At 41.8% G+C, this 17,938-nt stretch overlaps 1 protein-coding gene across 1 annotated transcript in view; it reads right to left on the reverse strand.

The window, feature by feature from the left end:
- LOC127917253 (protein eyes shut homolog) overlaps positions 1–11,862 on the reverse strand; it is a 33,103-nt gene extending 21,241 nt beyond the window's left edge. The window contains exons 1-2 of the mRNA XM_052500533.1: positions 11,759–11,862; positions 7,600–7,820 (exon numbers count right to left, since the gene is read on the reverse strand). Coding sequence (XP_052356493.1) covers positions 7,600–7,820; positions 11,759–11,830 — 293 coding nt within the window. The 5' untranslated portion in view covers positions 11,831–11,862. The remainder of the gene's footprint in view (positions 1–7,599; positions 7,821–11,758) is intronic.
- Positions 11,863–17,938: the final 6,076 nt, after the last annotated feature.

The raw sequence follows: 17,938 nt of genomic DNA on the forward strand, positions 1-17,938 counted from the left end.
CCAAACTCACTGCACTATATAAGGAATATGGTGCCAAACTCACTGCACTATATAGGAATATGGTGCCAAACTCACTGCACTATATAGGGAATATGGTGCCAAACTCACTGCACTATATAGAGAAAGGGGTGCCATTTCAGACGTATACACAGTGTTTAGGGTCAGCAGGAACTAATGATGACACGATCATCAGCTGTAAGGTCAGTGTCCTGCTTTATGGACCTCCGTTAGACATCAATTCCATTCTGATTGAGCTTTAACACACTGCTCAGTCAGGTGGTAGGCTTTAAGTGTTAACCACTCATGTGGCTCCTGCAGGATTAAGTGACCACCACTCTCTTCACTGGCAACTAAATGTGTCTGACCTGTTATCTAAAAACTGCCACATGATGGTATGTCTGACCTGTTATCTAAAAACTGCCACATGATGAACACTTATGTCTGTGTTAAAACGTGTTCAGTGTAATATACAGTACATAGTCTACTTTAACAGGGGCATGTTGGATTTGTATACAAAATACACTATATATACACAAAAGTAAGTGGACACCCCTTCGAATGTATGGCTATTTCAGTCACACCCGTTGCTGACAGGTGTATAAAATCAAGCCATGCAATCTCCATAGACAAACATTGGCAGTAGAATGGCTTTACCGAAGAGCTCAGTCACTTTCAATGTGGCACCGTCATAAGATGCCACCTTTCCAATAAGACAGTTCATCAAATTTCTGCTCTGATATAGCTGCCTCGGTCACCTATAAGTGCTGTTATTGTAAGTGGAAACGTCTAGGAACAACAACGGCTCAGCCGTGAGGTGGTAGCCCACACAAGCTCACAGAACGGGATCACCGAGTGCTAAAATGATTAGCGCGTAAAAATGGTCTGTCTTCGGTCGGAACACTCACTACCGAGTTCCAAACTGTCTCTGGAAGCAACGTCACCACAAGGACTGATCGGGAGCTTGATGAAGTGGGGTTCCATGGCCGAGCAGCCGCACACAAGTCTAACATCACCACACGCAATGCCAAGCGTCGGCCGGAGTGGTGTAATGTTTGCCGCCATTGGACTCTGGAGCAGTGGAAACGCATTCTCTGGGGTGATGAATCACGCTTCACCATCTGGCAGTCCGACGGACGAATCTGGGTTTGGCAGATGCCAGGAGAACGCTACCTGCCCCAATGCATAGTGCCAACTGTAAAGTTTGGTGGAGGAGGAATAATGGTCTGGGGTTAAGTGAAATCTTTATGCTACAGCATAAAATTACACTGTAGACAATTCCATGCTTCCAACTTTGTGGCAAATGTTTGGGGAAGGCCCTTTCCTGTTTCAGCATGACAATGCCCCCGTGCACAAAGCGAGGTCCATACCGAAATGGTTTGTTAAGATTGGTATGGAAGAACTTGACTGGCCTGCACAGAGCCCTTACTTCAACCCCATCAAACACCTTTGGGATGAATTGGAACACCGACTGTGAGCGAGGCCTAATCGCCCAACATCAGTGCCCGCCCCCTCTAATGCTCTGAATGGGCTGAATGGAAGCAAGTCCCCGCAGCAATGTTCCAACATCTAGTGGAAAGCCTTCCCAGAAAAGTGGAGACTGTTATAGCACACAGCTATTTCATGGAAAATGTCTGTAAGAAGACAAAGATAGCGTATCTCTCTAAGATAAGCAGATGTCTGCCAAACCTCAATACCATGATGACCTTATTATATCGGACATTCGGTTCTGTCTGCGTCCCAAATGGCACCCCATTACATGTATAGTGCACTACTTTTGACCAGGGGTCTGGCAGGGAATAGGGTCCAATTAGGGAGTCAGCCTCTACTAATGAAGAGGCAGTTGTAAGGCTCAGATCTAAAGACATGTCAGATGATGACTGTAGTCCAATACACTCTGTGAAAAGCTGCCATGGTCGTTATTTGTCATTAATACAATGATTGTGGTGATTGATTATGTAGACAGACAGACAGGATAATGTAGTAGACCTCACCCAAGCCGTTTGTCTATATATGGGGGTTGTGTATTTTCCAATTGGATGTTGTGTATTTCCAATAAGATGTTGTGTATTTTTCAGTAGGATGTAGTGTATTTTCCTATAGGATGTTGTGTATTTTCAATAAGATGTGTATTTTTCAGTAGGATGTAGTGTATTTTCCAATAGGATGTTGTATAAATTCCTATAGGATGTTGTATATTTTTCTATAGGATGTTGTGTATTTTCCTATAGGATGTTGTATATTTTTCTATAGGATGTTGTGTATTTTCCTATAGGATGTTGTGTATTTTCCTATAGGATGTTGTGTATTTTCCTATAGGATGTAGTGTATTTTCCTATAGGATGTTGTGTATTTTCCTATAGGATGTTGTGTATTTTCCTATAGGATGTAGTGTATTTTCCTATAGGATGTTGTAGATTTTCCTATAGGATGTTGTGTATTTTCCTATAGGATGTTGGATTTTCCAATAGGATGTTGTATAAATTCCTATAGGATGTTGTATATTTTTCTATAGGATGTTGTGTATTTTCCTATAGGATGTTGTATATTTTTCTATAGGATGTTGTGTATTTTCCTATAGGATGTTGTGTATTTTCCTATAGGATGTTGTGTATTTTCCTATAGGATGTAGTGTATTTTCCTATAGGATGTTGTAGATTTTCCTATAGGATGTTGTGTATTTTCCTATAGGATGTTGTATATTTTCCTATAGGATGTAGTGTATTTTCCTATAGGATGTTGTGTATTTTCCTATAGGATGTTGTGTATTTTCCTATAGGATGTTGTGTATTTTTCTATAGGATGTAGTGTATTTTCCTATAGGATGTTGTGTATTTTTCTATAGGATGTTGTGTATTTTCCTATAGGATGTTGTGTATTTTCCGACAGGATGTTGTGTATTTTCCTATAGGATGTAGTGTATTTTCCTATAGGATGTTGTGTATTTTCCTATAGGATGTTGTAGATTTTCCTATAGGATGTTGTTAATATCTGTTATGTGTGTTGTGTGGTTTTCATGCACTACTTTCAGCCTGAACTTTAGATTGTTTATGTGCTGCATGGCGCTGAATAGTATTTACTTGAACTGCATCTTAGAATACATGATTGTCTGGAAGGCATTACATTTACAGTATGTGGTTAGAGGTCAGAATGACGTTGTGTATATTGGCGTCTTATTCCACCACTGCAGGGCCAGCGATAAACATCCTGGAGCTTTAGCTGGGCAGTACTACATACAGACGCGTTCTTAATCTTTTGACTCAATGCCCAGCCAAAACGTAAAGTTACGGTGACCAAGGCCAACTAAGCAGCTAAAGTTTCCCTGTAGCAGTTTCAGCGAGTCAAAGCTGCAGAATCCGAAGCGGGAAACCGTGCTAGATGGATGGGTCATGATTCTGTTGAACCGAGAACAAAACCTCATGAGCAGCTATAACCGTCCGCCTCCGCTTTACAGTTCCCTGCTATGATTCAGCAGGGCTTGTTTCAACAGGGTTATTTGTTTTATAAAGTCACCCGTGGTACTGACAGCTTATTATTTTTTACTTGTCAAATATGTGTGTGTGTTGGAGAACACTGTGAAATATGGAGAACATCTTAAACCCAGTTTGATCATGACTTCGGCAGCTAAGCCTCGCAGTGACTCCATTTGACAAGTTTCAGGGGGTGAATGTATGGTATAGTTTTATAATGTTGGGTGCAGTTTGTGTTTCATCAGGAAAATGAATGTATCATTGAAATGAACACTGCATTCTGAATCCATTCTGAATCCATTCTGAATCCATTCTGAATCCATTCTGAATTCAAAGTAAAAAACTTTGGGCGGATATTTTTTTTCTTTGTACATTTTATCTGAAAAGTGTTTGCGATAAGTAGGTGATCAAGCCAAACTGACTAAGGCAAAGCTAAATCCCATCAATAGCTGCATTTAAAACACCAACTTGCACTTATTTTGAAGCCTTGAGACAACTGAGACATGGGATTGTGTATGTGTGTCACTCAGAGGGGGAATGGGCAAGACAAAAGATTGAAGTGCCTTTGAACGGGGTGTTGTAGTATGTGCCAGGCGCACCGGTGTGTGTCAAGAACTGCAATGCTACTGGGCTTTTTATGCTCAACAGTTTCCTGTTTGTATCAAGAATGGTTCACCACTCAAAGGACATCCAGCCAACTTGATACAACTGTGGGAAGCATCAGAGTCAACATGGGTCAGCATCCCTGTAGGGGGGTGCAACTCTATATTAGAAAGGTGTTTTTAATGATTGGTTTACTCAGGTTATGACATTGGGCACCACACAACTTGATTACTGAGAGCTCATCTGACAGAGATATCATGTGCAGACCAATCCATTATTCAGTAGTTAATCTGCTACTCAACAGATGAAATATGTAGCCTTTAATAATGAATAGCAGTGTGTTTGTGTGTGAGGTTCCTGTAACGTTCTTGTCCTTCTATGGGAGAGGAGACCTTTATGTGTGGAACGATGTGCTTGTGTGTGTGGAACGGTGTGTTTGTGTGTGTGAAACAGGGTGTGTTTAAGTGTGTGGAACGATGTGCTTGTGTGTGTGGAACGATGTGCTTGTGTGTGTGGAACGATGTGCTTGTGTGTGTGGAACGATGTGCTTGTGTGTGTGGAACGGTGTGTGTGTGTGTGGAACGATGTGCTTGTGTGTGTGGAACGGTGTGTTTGTGTGTGTGGAACGGTGTGTTTGTGTGTGTGGAACGGTGTGTTTGTGTGTGTGAAACAGGGTGTGTTTGTGTGTGTGAAACAGGGTGTGTTTGTGTGTGTGAAACAGGGTGTGTGAAACAGGGTGTGTTTGTGTGTGTGAAACAGGGTGTGTTTGTGTGTGTGAAACAGGGTGTGTTTGTGTGTGTGAAACAGGGTGTGTTTGTAACGGTGTGTTTGTGTACATGCATGTGTGTGGGTTCACACACAGATAATATGATATGTGTGTATGTGATTTACATATTCACAACAATCACTGAACATAAACACACTTTGTAATCAAATGATTGCGTGAAGGTAAAAATGGGAAAACCCTTTTGTTACCACCCATATTTAATGTAATCAGGCCTCTGATTACAGCAATTAAGAACTAAAGTGTGTGTCAACCCTACCACATCCCCTTATCTATCCACACATTCACTACATCTGGTAGCCATTTCACCCCAGCCAGCCACCAGCCAGCCAGGCAACAGCCAGCCATCAGCCAGCCAGGCAACAGCCAGCCATCCATCAGCCAGCCAGCCAGCGAGGCACCAGCCAGCCAACCAGCCAGAAACCAGCCAGGCACCAGCTAGCCACCAGCCAACCAGCCAGCCAGCCAGTCAGGCAGGCAGCCAACCAGCCAGCCAGCCAGCCAGCCAGGCAGCCAACCAGTCACCAGCAAAGCAGAGTTTTAACAAGACTTCTTCTGCTGCTTTATTAAAGATGGTAACAGTTTAAAACAAGGTTCCTCAAGGATGTATTCGAAGTCCCTTATCTTTTGTGTGGATTCCTTGAATTTAGGACATTTCAAAACACAACAAACAGAATGAACATACCCATACAATAACTTATTAAAACAGTAGCAAATTTATCTAGAACTCAACTCCTACACTTCTTTTGAATGTATATGTCCTCCAGAATTCTTAGACGTTTCTGCAACCAACTCTTTAATGAGTCATTTTCTTTCTGAAGTATCCTTAGGGGAACGTTGTACATCATCACTATAGGCTGCAGCATTGTCTGATTATAGGCCTGAGTTCCAAATAGTACCCTTTTCCCTTTATAGGGCACTACTTTGGACCAAAGACCTATGTGCATAGGGTGCCATTTGTAGGGAATAGGGTGCCATTTGGGACGTATACATAGTCTTTGTTGGTTCCTCATTGAGAATTCGGCCTAATGATTATTCCTAGGACCTTGAGTTGTTTCTTTTATAAACTACAGACAATGTGCAATGTTCAGTCTTAATAATGATAATTATTATTCACTGCAGGTAGATTGTATGTTTTCAAATTCTATAAGAATATATATATTTATATATATGTATGTTTTATATAGAGCTTTTTATTACAAGTAGAATCCAAAGATGCTGAGCCGTAGACATTTATGATAAAACACAATTCACAAATCATTAGATCTCAGTAATATGCAAATGTCGACAGGCTGTAGAAGACAGAACGATGACATTAAGACAGGAAGCAATCAAATCGCCAGCCATTATGCCCACAGCCAATACTTTAACCATCTGGTATTATGCCAGAGCCACCCGGGTCAATTGACTGAATGAAGATTGCTCTGTGAACTCTCTATAACCCTACACCAGCTATTGGGTTCAAGAGGGTTTGGCACCGTGATGGAAAATAATTCACACTCATAATTAACAACGCTGACTGACGGTAGAGCTTTGCGTATGGCAGCCTTGATGATCTGACCACAAAATATTATTAACCTGATTTTGTTCATTTGTGTTAAGTATTCAATTAGCAAAAATATATTTTAAAAATTGATTAACGATGTCAGCGTGTAGAGGGTAGAGACTCAATATAACCTTAGCTATTTACTGAATTACCAGGGTAGGATCCTGGTCAAAGACTCTTAAGATAGTGGACTGAAACATGGCTGATAGTATTAATGGTATGACTGTTAAGATAGTGGACTGAAACATGGCTGATAGTATGAATGGTATGACTGTTAAGATAGTGGACTGAAACATGGCTGATAGTATGAATGGTAAGACTGTTAAGATAGTGGACTGAAACATGGCTGATAGTATTAATGGTATTACTGTTAAGATAGTGGACTGAAACATACCTGATAGTATTACTGTTAAGATAGTGGACTGAAACATGGCTGATAGTATGAATGGTATTACTGTTAAGATAGTGGACTGAAACATGGCTGATAGTATGAATGTTAAGATAGTGGACTGAAACATGGCTGATAGTATGAATGGTAAGACTGTTAAGATAGTGGACTGAAACATGGCTGATAGTATGAATGGTAAGACTGTTAAGATAGTAGACTGAAACATGGCTGATAGTATGAATGGTAAGACTGTTAAGATAGTGGACTGAAACATGGCTGATAGTATGAATGGTAAGACTGTTAAGATAGTAGACTGAAACATGGCTGATAGTATTAATGGTATTACTGTTAAGATAGTGGACTGAAACATGGCTGATAGTATGAATGGTATTACTGTTAAGATAGTGGACTGAAACATGCCTGATAGTATTAATGGTATTACTTAAGATAGTGGACTGAAACATACCTGATAGTATTACTGTTAAGATAGTGGACTGAAACATACCTGATAGTATTACTGTTAAGATAGTGGACTGAAACATGCCTGATAGTATGAATGGTATGAATCAATACACTGCGATATGGCCGGCCCTCTTGCCTCACATTACCATTAACCTTAATGTACCTGGACCTTCATTAAGAGTCCATTACTACTAATCAATGTAGGAAGATTTACGTTTTTTAAGACCATTAGGTGACATTAAATAGAGCTGGTTAATTCAGTCTTTTACTTTTAGCTCTCAAAGACAGTATTTCAAAACACTAATATTGTTTTAAAGACGACTGAAATATCCACATGGTCATATCCTACCTGACACAGGTGCCTCCATTGCGGCAGGGCAGGTGCTGACAGACAGGTGTGTCACAGTTGTGGATGTTCCTCCCTCCCAGTGCCTCTCCTGCTATGTAGATGTCCTTATTGTTGACCTGCAGCTCCCTGATACAGCCTACAAAACCCGTCACCTCCCTGGTGCTGGCAGGCTGATCCCTATGGGAGGGGACGTCCCCCAGGAATATAGGCCCCAACGCTACCTGGAAGGATGTCACAAAGACAAATGTATGCACATGTTCAAAGGCAGGTAGGAAGGTAGCAGGGGGACATGTGGGTGCGCACACACACACACACACACACACACACACACACACACACACACACACACACACACACACACACACACACACACACACACACACACACACACACACACACACACACACACACACACACACACACACACACACACACACACACACACGCGTTATTAGCAATGCCTGTTTCGTCTTCTACAGTGCCTTGCGAAAGTATTCGGCCCCCTTGAACTTTGCGACCTTTTGCCACATTTCAGGCTTCAAACATAAAGATATAAAACTGTATTTTTTTGTGAAGAATCAACAACAAGTGGGACACAATCATGAAGTGAAACGACATTTATTGGATATTTCAAATTATTCAGCCCCCTTAAGTTAATACTTTGTAGCGCCACCTTTTGCTGCGATTACAGCGGTAAGTCGCTTGGGGTATGTCTCTATCAGTTTTGCACATCGAGAGACTGAATTTTTTTCCCATTCCTCCTTGCAAAACAGCTCGAGCTCAGTGAGGTTGGATGGAGAGCATTTGTGAACAGCAGTTTTCAGTTCTTTCCACAGATTCTCGATTGAATTCAGGTCTGGACTTTGACTTGGCCATTCTAACACCTGGATATGTTTATTTTTGAACCATTCCATTGTAGAGTTTGCTTTATGTTTTGGATCATTGCCTTGTTGGAAGACAAATCTCCGTCCCAGTCTCAGGTCTTTTGCAGACTCCATCAGGTTTTCTTCCAGAATGGTCCTGTATTTGGCTCCGTCCATCTTCCCATCAATTTTAACCATCTTCCCTGTCCCTGCTGAAGAAAAGCAGGCCCAAACCATGATGCTGCCACCACCATGTTTGACAGTGGGGATGGTAGGTTCAGGGTGATGTGCTGTGTTGCTTTTACGCCAAACATAACATTTTGCATTGCTGCCAAAAAGTTCAATTTTGGTTTCATCTGACCAGAGCACCTTCTTCCGCATGTTTGGTGTGTCTCCCAGGTGGCTTGTGGCAAACTTTAAACAACACTTTTTATGGATATCTTTAAGAAATGGCTTTCTTCTTGCCACTCTTCCATAAAGGACAGATTTGTGCAATATACGACTGATTGTTGTCCTATGGACAGAGTCTCCCACCTCAGCTGTAGATCTCTGCAGTTCATCCAGAGTGATCATGGGCCTCTTGGCTGCATCTCTGATCAGTCTTCTCCTTGTATGAGCTGAAAGTTTAGAGGGATGGCCAGGTCTTGGTAGATTTGCAGTGGTCTGATACTCCTTCCATTTCAATATTATCGCTTGCACAGCGCTCCTTGAGATGTTTAAAGCTTGGGAAATCTTTTTGTATCCAAATCCGGCTTTAAACTTCTTCACAACAGTATCTCGGACCTGCCTGGTGTGTTCCTTGTTCTTCATGATGCTCTCTGCGCTTTTAATGGACCTCTGAGACTATCACAGTGCAGGTGCATTTATACGGAGACTTGATTACACACAGGTGGATTTTATTTATCATCATTAGTCACTTAGGTCAACATTGGATCATTCAGAGATCCTCACTGAACTTCTGGAGAGAGTTTGCTACACTGAAAGTAAAGGGGCTGAATAATTTTGCACGCCCAATTTTTCAGTTTTTGATTTGTTGAAAAAGTTTGAAATATCCAATAAATGTCGTTCCACTTCATGATTGTGTCCCACTTGTTGTTGATTCTCCACAAAAAAATACAGTTTTATATCTTTATGTTTGAAGCCTGAAATGTGGCAAAAGGTCGCAAAGTTCAAGGGGGCCGAATACTTTCGCAAGGCACTGTATATACAGTCCATGTGTGTCACGCCTTGGTCATTGTATTTTGTGTTTTCGTTATATATTTGGTCAGGCCAGGGTGTGACATGAGTTTATGTCGTTGTTTTTCGTATTGGGGTTTGTAGTATTTGGGATCGCGGCTGATTAGGGGTGTTGTATAGGCTTGGCTGCCTGAGGCGGTTCTCATTCAGAGTCAGGTGATTCTCGTTGTCTCTGATTGGGAACCGTATTTAGGTAGCCTGAGTTTCGCTTTGTATTTCGTGGGTGATTGTTCCTGTCTCTGTGTAGTTTCACCAGATAGGCTGTAATTAGATTTCACGTTCCGTTTGTTGTTTTGTACTTTGTATAGTTATTTCATGTATCGCTTTCTTCATTAAAGTCATGAGTAACCACTACGCTGCATTTCGGTCCGACTCTCTTTCTACAAACGAAGAACGACGTTACAATGTGCTTCACTTTATACTTCATTACATCACAGTTCCATGTAAATTACTACAGATATTTAGTCAGTTATGATATACACTGACCAGGTGAATCCAGGTGAAAGCTATGATCCCTTATTTATGTCTCTTGTTAAATCCACTTCAATCAGTGTAGATGAAGGGTAGAGACAGGTTAAAGAATGATTTTTAAGCCTTGAGACACGGATTGTGTATGTGTGTCATTCAGAGGGTGAATGGGCAAGACAACAAATGTAAGTGCCAGTGAACGCGGTATAGTAGGTGGTGCCAGGCGCACCGGTTTGTGTTAAGAACCGAAGCGCTGCTGGGTTTTTCACACCCAACAGTTTCCCGTGTGTATCAAGAATGGTACACCAGTCAAACAACATCCAGCCAACATGGGCCAGCATCCCTGTGGAAAGCTTTTGATACCTTGTAGATTCCAGGCTCCGACGAATTGAGGCTGTTCTGAGGGCAAAAAGGGGGAGGGGGTGCAACTCAATATTAGGAAGGTGTTCCTAATGTCTGGTAAACTCAGTGTAGACAAGACCTGCTATGGTAATCAACAAAACAAATCTTCAGGTAAGGTAAAGTGTGCCTACCTACGTCACAAATGGAACCCTATTTTCTACATAGTGCACTACTTTTAGTGCACTACTCTTAGTGCACTACTTTTGACCAGAGCCCTATGGGAAGTAGTACATTCTGTTGGGAATAGGGTGCCATTTAGGATGCAAATCAGGTGTTTTCTGGATGTGAATCCAGTGAACCGACAACTTATCCTCCTTTAACGGTCAATTTAAAGCTGCAATAAGTACATTTTCTGGGCAACCCGACCAAATTCATAGATATGTCATTCTCATTGAAAGCAAGATAGATCTGTTCTATGTGCTCTATTTCTATGCACCCCGGTCTTAAGTGTAGTCTTTGCGCTTTTTACTTTACACCAGCTTCAAAACAGCTGAAAATACAATATTTTTGGTTATGGAAAAGATATTTCAAAGTGGTTTAGTACAATGATTCTCTACACTATACTTGCTTGTTTTGTTACATAAACTCAAATTAGGTAAACTATTTACATTTTAGCAAACCAGGAAATGGTGGAGCACTTTCTGCATAATGCATCTATAACAAGTGAGCTATAATTGTTTTGCTACAAAAATAATATTGCAACTCAAGTTTGTTTGAAATCATTCATGCTAGACAAACATTAAGAACGCCTTAATATTTAGTTGTACCCCCCACAAACATTCTTGATACACACAGGAAACTGTGTAGCATGAAAAACCCAGCAGCATTGCAGTTCTTGACACAAACCGGTGCACCTGGCTGCTACTACCATACCCCGTTCAAAGACACTTAAATATTTAGTCTTGCCCATTCACCCTCTGAATGGCACACACACAATCCATGTCTCAATTGTCTCAACGCTTAAACATCCTTCTTTAACCTGTCCTCTCCTTTCATTTACACTGATTGAAGTGGATTTAACAAGTGACATCAATAAGGGATCATAGCTTTCACCTGGTCAGTCTAAGTCATGGAAGAGCAGCTGTTCTTCATGTTTGTATAGTGTATGTTTGTATAGTCCAGTGTCCATAGAGGCCACTATATAGGACAAAGGGTGCTATGAAGCTCTTGAGTCAGATAACTGGGTTTACCTCGGACACGGGCTGGAACAAGGATTCCTCCTGACGTTTCACTGTTCCATTATCTACTGCTATTTCAATCATACATGACCCTCCACTCCTACCGACAGGCAGCCCATATCTGTGGAGAGAGAGGGAGAGAGGGAGGAAGGGAGGGAGGGAGGTAGAGGTATAGAGGGAGGGAGACAGGGAGGGAGAGAGGGAGGAAGGGAGGGAGGGAGGTAGAGGGATAGAGGGAGGAGACAGGGAGGGAGGGAGAGAGGGAGGGAGAGAGAGAGAGAGAGAGAGAGAGAGAGAGAGAGAGGGGGAGGTAGAGGGATGAGAGAGAGAGAAAGAGAGAGAGGTCAGGAGAACGAGAGAGGGGAGAGAGAGAAAAAGAGAAAAGAGAGAGGAGAAAGAAAGAGAGGGTTGGGAGAAACAAAGGAGAGAGAGGGGGAGGAGGAGGAAGAGAGAGAAATAAACACCAGAAGAGAGAGCAAGAGGAAGAAAGAGGGACAGCAAGGGAAGAGAAATCTCATAAGAATATGCGGTATTCACAATAAATCCATTTAAGCATGAAAATTATGTAGACTTGGAGAGAGCCGACTAAGAGGAGGCTGAGAGGAGAGAGAGGGCTCAGTAATGGTGCTAGTGTAACTGTCTGTTGGTTCCAAATACACTGTGATTGTGTTCCAAATGGCAACCCTATTCTGTACAGATGCAGGATCTTGATTTGATCACTCTTTTATTACTGAGAATGTTCCTGCACAGCAGGAAACGCAGATAAGCTTTGTGATTTACATACATTTACATAAATTCACTGAAAACCCATGGTTATATTAACAGTATTACACCTTTTATGTAGCCTACGTTTGGCCAAGTACTAGCCTAACCACCGATCAAGCAACATTATGGACTAAACGTTCAAATCCTGTTTCTGCAGGATTATTTTGCTGTGAGAATCCTGGTCAAATTAAGACTCTCCATCTGTACATAGCGCACTACTTCTGACCAGGGCCTATAGGGCTTGTAGGGAATAGGGTGCCATTTGGGACATAGTCTCTGTATTGCAAAAACACTCTGCTGCCATTCCATAAACAGAGAGCCTGGACACGAGCCCTGGTCAAAACTAGTGCACTATGTAGGGAATAGGGTGCCATTTGAGAACAGCTCTGTCATTTTCATGGTTCTTTTAACTAGCACAACATAAGGGAGAGTAATGGGTTGTTTGCAGTCAGTCTGGCATCAATGGAAAATGAGGGTAAAATGAAATGCATTATGATTTCTCCTTCATCCTCTGTCAAAAGAGGGAACCACTACTAGAGGTATTGGCAGGTACCAGTGAATGAACAAACAGCATAATGGGCCCTAAAAATAACACCCCAGTTAACATGTGAGCTGTACAACCACTGAGACTGTTAACATGTGAGCTGTACAACCACTGAGACTGTTAACATGTGAGCTGTACAACCACTGACACTGTTAACATGTACTGCCATTACAACCACTGAGACTGTTAATATGTACTGCCATTACAACCACTGAGACTGTTAAGATGTACTGCCATTACAACCACTGAGACTGTTAACATGTGAGCTGTACAACCACTGAGACTGTTAACATGTGAGCTGTACAACCACTGAGACTGTTAACATGTGAGCTGTACAACCACTGAGACTGTTAACATGTGAGCTGTACAACCACTGAGACTGTTAAGATGTACTGCCATTACAACCACTGAGACTGTTAACATGTAGCCATTACAACACACTGAGACTGTTACAACCAACTGTTAATGTACTGAGACCATTACAACCACTGAGACTGTTAACATGTGAGCTGTACAACCACTGAGACTGTTAACATGTACTGCCATTACAACCACTGAGACGGTTAACATGTACTGCCATTACCACTGAGAACCACTGAGACTGTTAAAGATGTACTGAGACTGTTAACATGTACAACCACTGAGACTGTTAACATGTGAGCTGTACAACCACTGAGACTGTTAAAGATGTACTGCCATTACAACCACTGAGACTGTTAACATGTGAGACTGTAACATGTGAGCTGTACAACCACTGAGACTGTTAACATGTGAGCTGTACAACCACTGAGACTGCCATTACAACCACTACTGTTGTTAAGATGTTAACATGTGCATGTACAACCACTGAGACTGTTAACATGTGAGCTGTACACACCATTACAACCACTGAGACTGTTAACATGACTGTACAACCACTGAGACATTGACAACCACTGAGACCACTTACAACCACTGAGACTGTTAACATGTACTGCCATTACAACCACTGAGACTGTTAACATGTAGCTGTACAACCACTAAGAGACTGTTACCAGACATTGTAACATGCCATTACAACCACTGAGACTGTTAAGATGTACTGCCATTACAACCACTGAGACTGTTAAGATGTACTGCCATTACAACCACTGAGATTGTCAACATATTTTAGCTGTACAACCACTGAGACTGTTAAGATGTACTGCCATTGCAACCACTGAGACTGTTAACATGTACTGCCATTACAACCACTGAGACTGTTAAGATGTACTGCCATTACAACCACTGAGACTGTTAAGATGTACTGCCATTACAACCACTGAAACTGTTAAGATGTACTGCCTAAACAAACTGAGACTGTTAAGATGTACTGCCATTACAACCACTGAGACTGTTAAGATGTACTGCCATTACAACCACTGAGACTGTTAAGATGTACTGCCATTACAACCACTGAGACTGTTAAGATGTACTGCCTAAACAAACTGAGACTGTTAAGATGTACTGCCATTACAACCACTGAGACTGTTAAGATGTACTGCCATTACAACCACTGAGACTGTTAAGATGTACTGCCATTACAACCACTGAGACTGTTAAGATGTACTGCCATTACAACCACTGAGACTGTTAAGATGTACTGCCATTACAACCACTGAGACTGTTAAGATGTACTGCCATTACAACCACTGAGACTGTTAAGATGTACTGTACAACCACTGACTGTTAAGATGTATTACAACCACTGAGACTGTTAAGATGTACTGCCATTACAACCACTGAGACTGTTAAGATGTAGCCTGTACAACCACTGAGACTGTTAAGATGTACTTACAACCACTGAGACTGTTAAGATGTACTGCCATTACAACCACTGAGACTGTTAAGATGTACTGCCATTACAACCACTGAGACTGTTAAGATGTACTGCCATTACAACCACTGAGACTGTTAACATGTGAGCTGTACTGCTGTTAACATTAGCTGTACAACCACTGAGACTGTTAACATGTGAGCTGTACAACCACTGACACTGTTAACATGTGAGCTGTACAACCACTGAGACTGTTAAGATGTACTGTGTGTGAGACTGTTAAGTGTACTGCCATTGTGAGACTGTTAAGATGTGTGCCATTACAACCACTGAGACTGTTAAGATGTGTGCCATTGTGAGGCTGTGTGATGTGTGTTGTGTGTGTGTGTGTGTGTGTGTGTGTGTGTGTGTGTGTGTGTGTGTGTGTGTGTGTTGCACATGTGTATCCAGTGCAGTAGATCAGTCTAAACAGAAGAAGAGCATAATAAATAGAAGGCAGCCTCTCCTACCTCCCTCCACACACTGGGGTTCAGTCCTAATGGCACCCTATTCCCTACATAGTGCACTACTTTTGAAGAGCCCTGTGGTTCTTGGTCTAAAGTAGTGCACTACGTTGTGAATAGGGTGCCATTTGAGACACATGCTGTGAGATCTGAATAATGTGTCCAGAAATAGGTTCTTCCACAACACTAAAGTGATATAAAGTGCTGTGTCCCTGTGCTGATTTAAAAATGATTTGTCAACAGAGAACGAAGAGCAGTTTATACTGAATGTCGTGTCAGAAGGAGCATGCTGTTCCCGTATCAATGGGTATTTTCCATTGAATCTGTGTTTGTTATATACATGCAGCCATGCAACAAGCAGTTGTCCTTCTTGCCCTTAACCAAATCATGGTAATCTGATCTGAACATAACACTTATATCACCGATCTACACTGAACAAAAATATAAAGGCAAAAGGTAAAGTGTTGGTCCCATGTTTCATGAGCTGAAGTAAAAGATAACAGGTTCTCTGATGTCAACGTTGTGAACAGAGTGCCCCATGGTGGCGGTCGGGTAACGGTATGGGCAGGCATAAGCTACGGACAACGTACACAATTGCATTTTAACGATGGCAATTTGAATGCACAGAGATACCGTGACAATATCCTGAGGCCCGTTTGTCGTGCCATTCTTCCACCGCCATCACTTCGATTCAGCATGATAATGCACAGCCCATGTCGCCAAGGATCTGCACACAATTCCTGGAATCTGAACATTTCCCAGTTCTTCCATGGCATGCGTACGCACCAGACATCTCACCCATTGAGCATGTTTGGGATGCTCTGGATCGACGGGTACGACAGGAGATGTGTCGTACTGTATGAGGCAAATGGTGGTCACACCAGATACTGGTTTTCTGATCCACACTCCTACCGTTTTTTCTTTTAAAGGTATCTGTGACCAACAGATGTAGATCTGTATTCCCAGTCATGTGAAATCCATAGATGGGTTCAAACTGCACCTTTATTTTAACAGTGTGCATTGTAACATTATGGTCAAATATACTAGATTATACATGACAATTATTATCACGCAGTATATATGTACTTACTACAGTGTAATAATGATCTACTATGGTTACTTACTATGGTATAATAATGGGTAGTCTATACTGTAACTCTGGTCTACAAAGGAACTAGATTATACAATAATTTAAGGTATTTATTCACTCAGGATTAATGAATGAAGGAAACGAGGGCACCCAGGAAGCCAGAGATGTACATACATCATTAACATATGGTGGTGTGCATGTGTCTATGAGTGTGTGTACAGTGTGTGTACATTGTGTGTGAGCGAGAGACAGAGAAATCACTTGACTTTGCCAAGGCACGGAATATGAGGAGCAACACAGCGACTACTTAGCATTACAGGACATCTATTCATGTTGGAGCAGAGAGTTAATGACTAATGCAAGTCCATGAGTCCTCAGAGGAGAGGTAGAGGAGAGGGGGTTGAATGATAAACTACACGTACCTACTACACATACACACTCAAGTGATTTCTCTCTCCAATTCATCATTGGCTTGGCTGAATCCAATGCATGCAGCCCCTGAAGCTCTGGGAGGAAATGACTGCCGGCCCGAGTTGATCCATTCCATTATGGATGTATATGGCTTCCCAATCCACTCTACCAGTAGCATCAGGCTACCTGTAATACAATCCACTCTAACACTATCAGGCTACCTCTACTTCAATCCACTCTAACACTATCAGAATACCTCTACTTCAATCCACTCTACCACTATCAGGCTACCTCTATTACAATCCACTCTAACACCATCAGGCTACCTCTACTACAATCCACTCTACCACTATCAGGCTACCTCTACTACAATCCACTCTAACACTATCAGGCTACCTCTACTACAATCCACTCTAACACTATCAGACTACCTCTACTACAATCCACTCTAACACAATCAGACTACCTCTACTACAATCCACTCTAACACTATCAGGCTACCTCTACTACAATCCACTCTAACACTATCAGGCTACCTCTACTACAATCCACTCTAACACTATCAGGCTACCTCTACTTCAATCCACTCTAACACTATCAGGCTACCTCTAATACAATCCACTCTAACACTATCAGGCTACCTCTACTTCAATCCACTCTAACACTATCAGGCTACCTCTACTACAATCCACTCTAACACTATCAGGCTACCTCTACTACAATCCACTCTAACACTATCAGGCTACCTCTACTACAATCCACTCTAACACTATCAGGCTACCTCTAATACAATCCACTCTAACACTATCAGGCTACCTCTACTTCAATCCACTCTAACACTATCAGGCTACCTCTACTACAATCCACTCTAACACTATCAGGCTACCTCTACTACAATCCACTCTACCAGTAGCATCAGACTACCTCTACTACAATCCACTCTACCAGTAGCATCAGACTACCTCTACTACAAACCACTTTAACACTAGCATCAGACTACCTCTACTACAATCCACTCTAACACTATCAGGCTACCTCTACTACAATCCACTCTAACACTATCAGACTACCTCTACTACAATCC

This window comes from Oncorhynchus keta, unplaced genomic scaffold, assembly GCF_023373465.1.
Source record: "Oncorhynchus keta strain PuntledgeMale-10-30-2019 unplaced genomic scaffold, Oket_V2 Un_contig_11201_pilon_pilon, whole genome shotgun sequence".
Taxonomy (NCBI): Eukaryota; Metazoa; Chordata; class Actinopteri; order Salmoniformes; family Salmonidae; genus Oncorhynchus; species Oncorhynchus keta.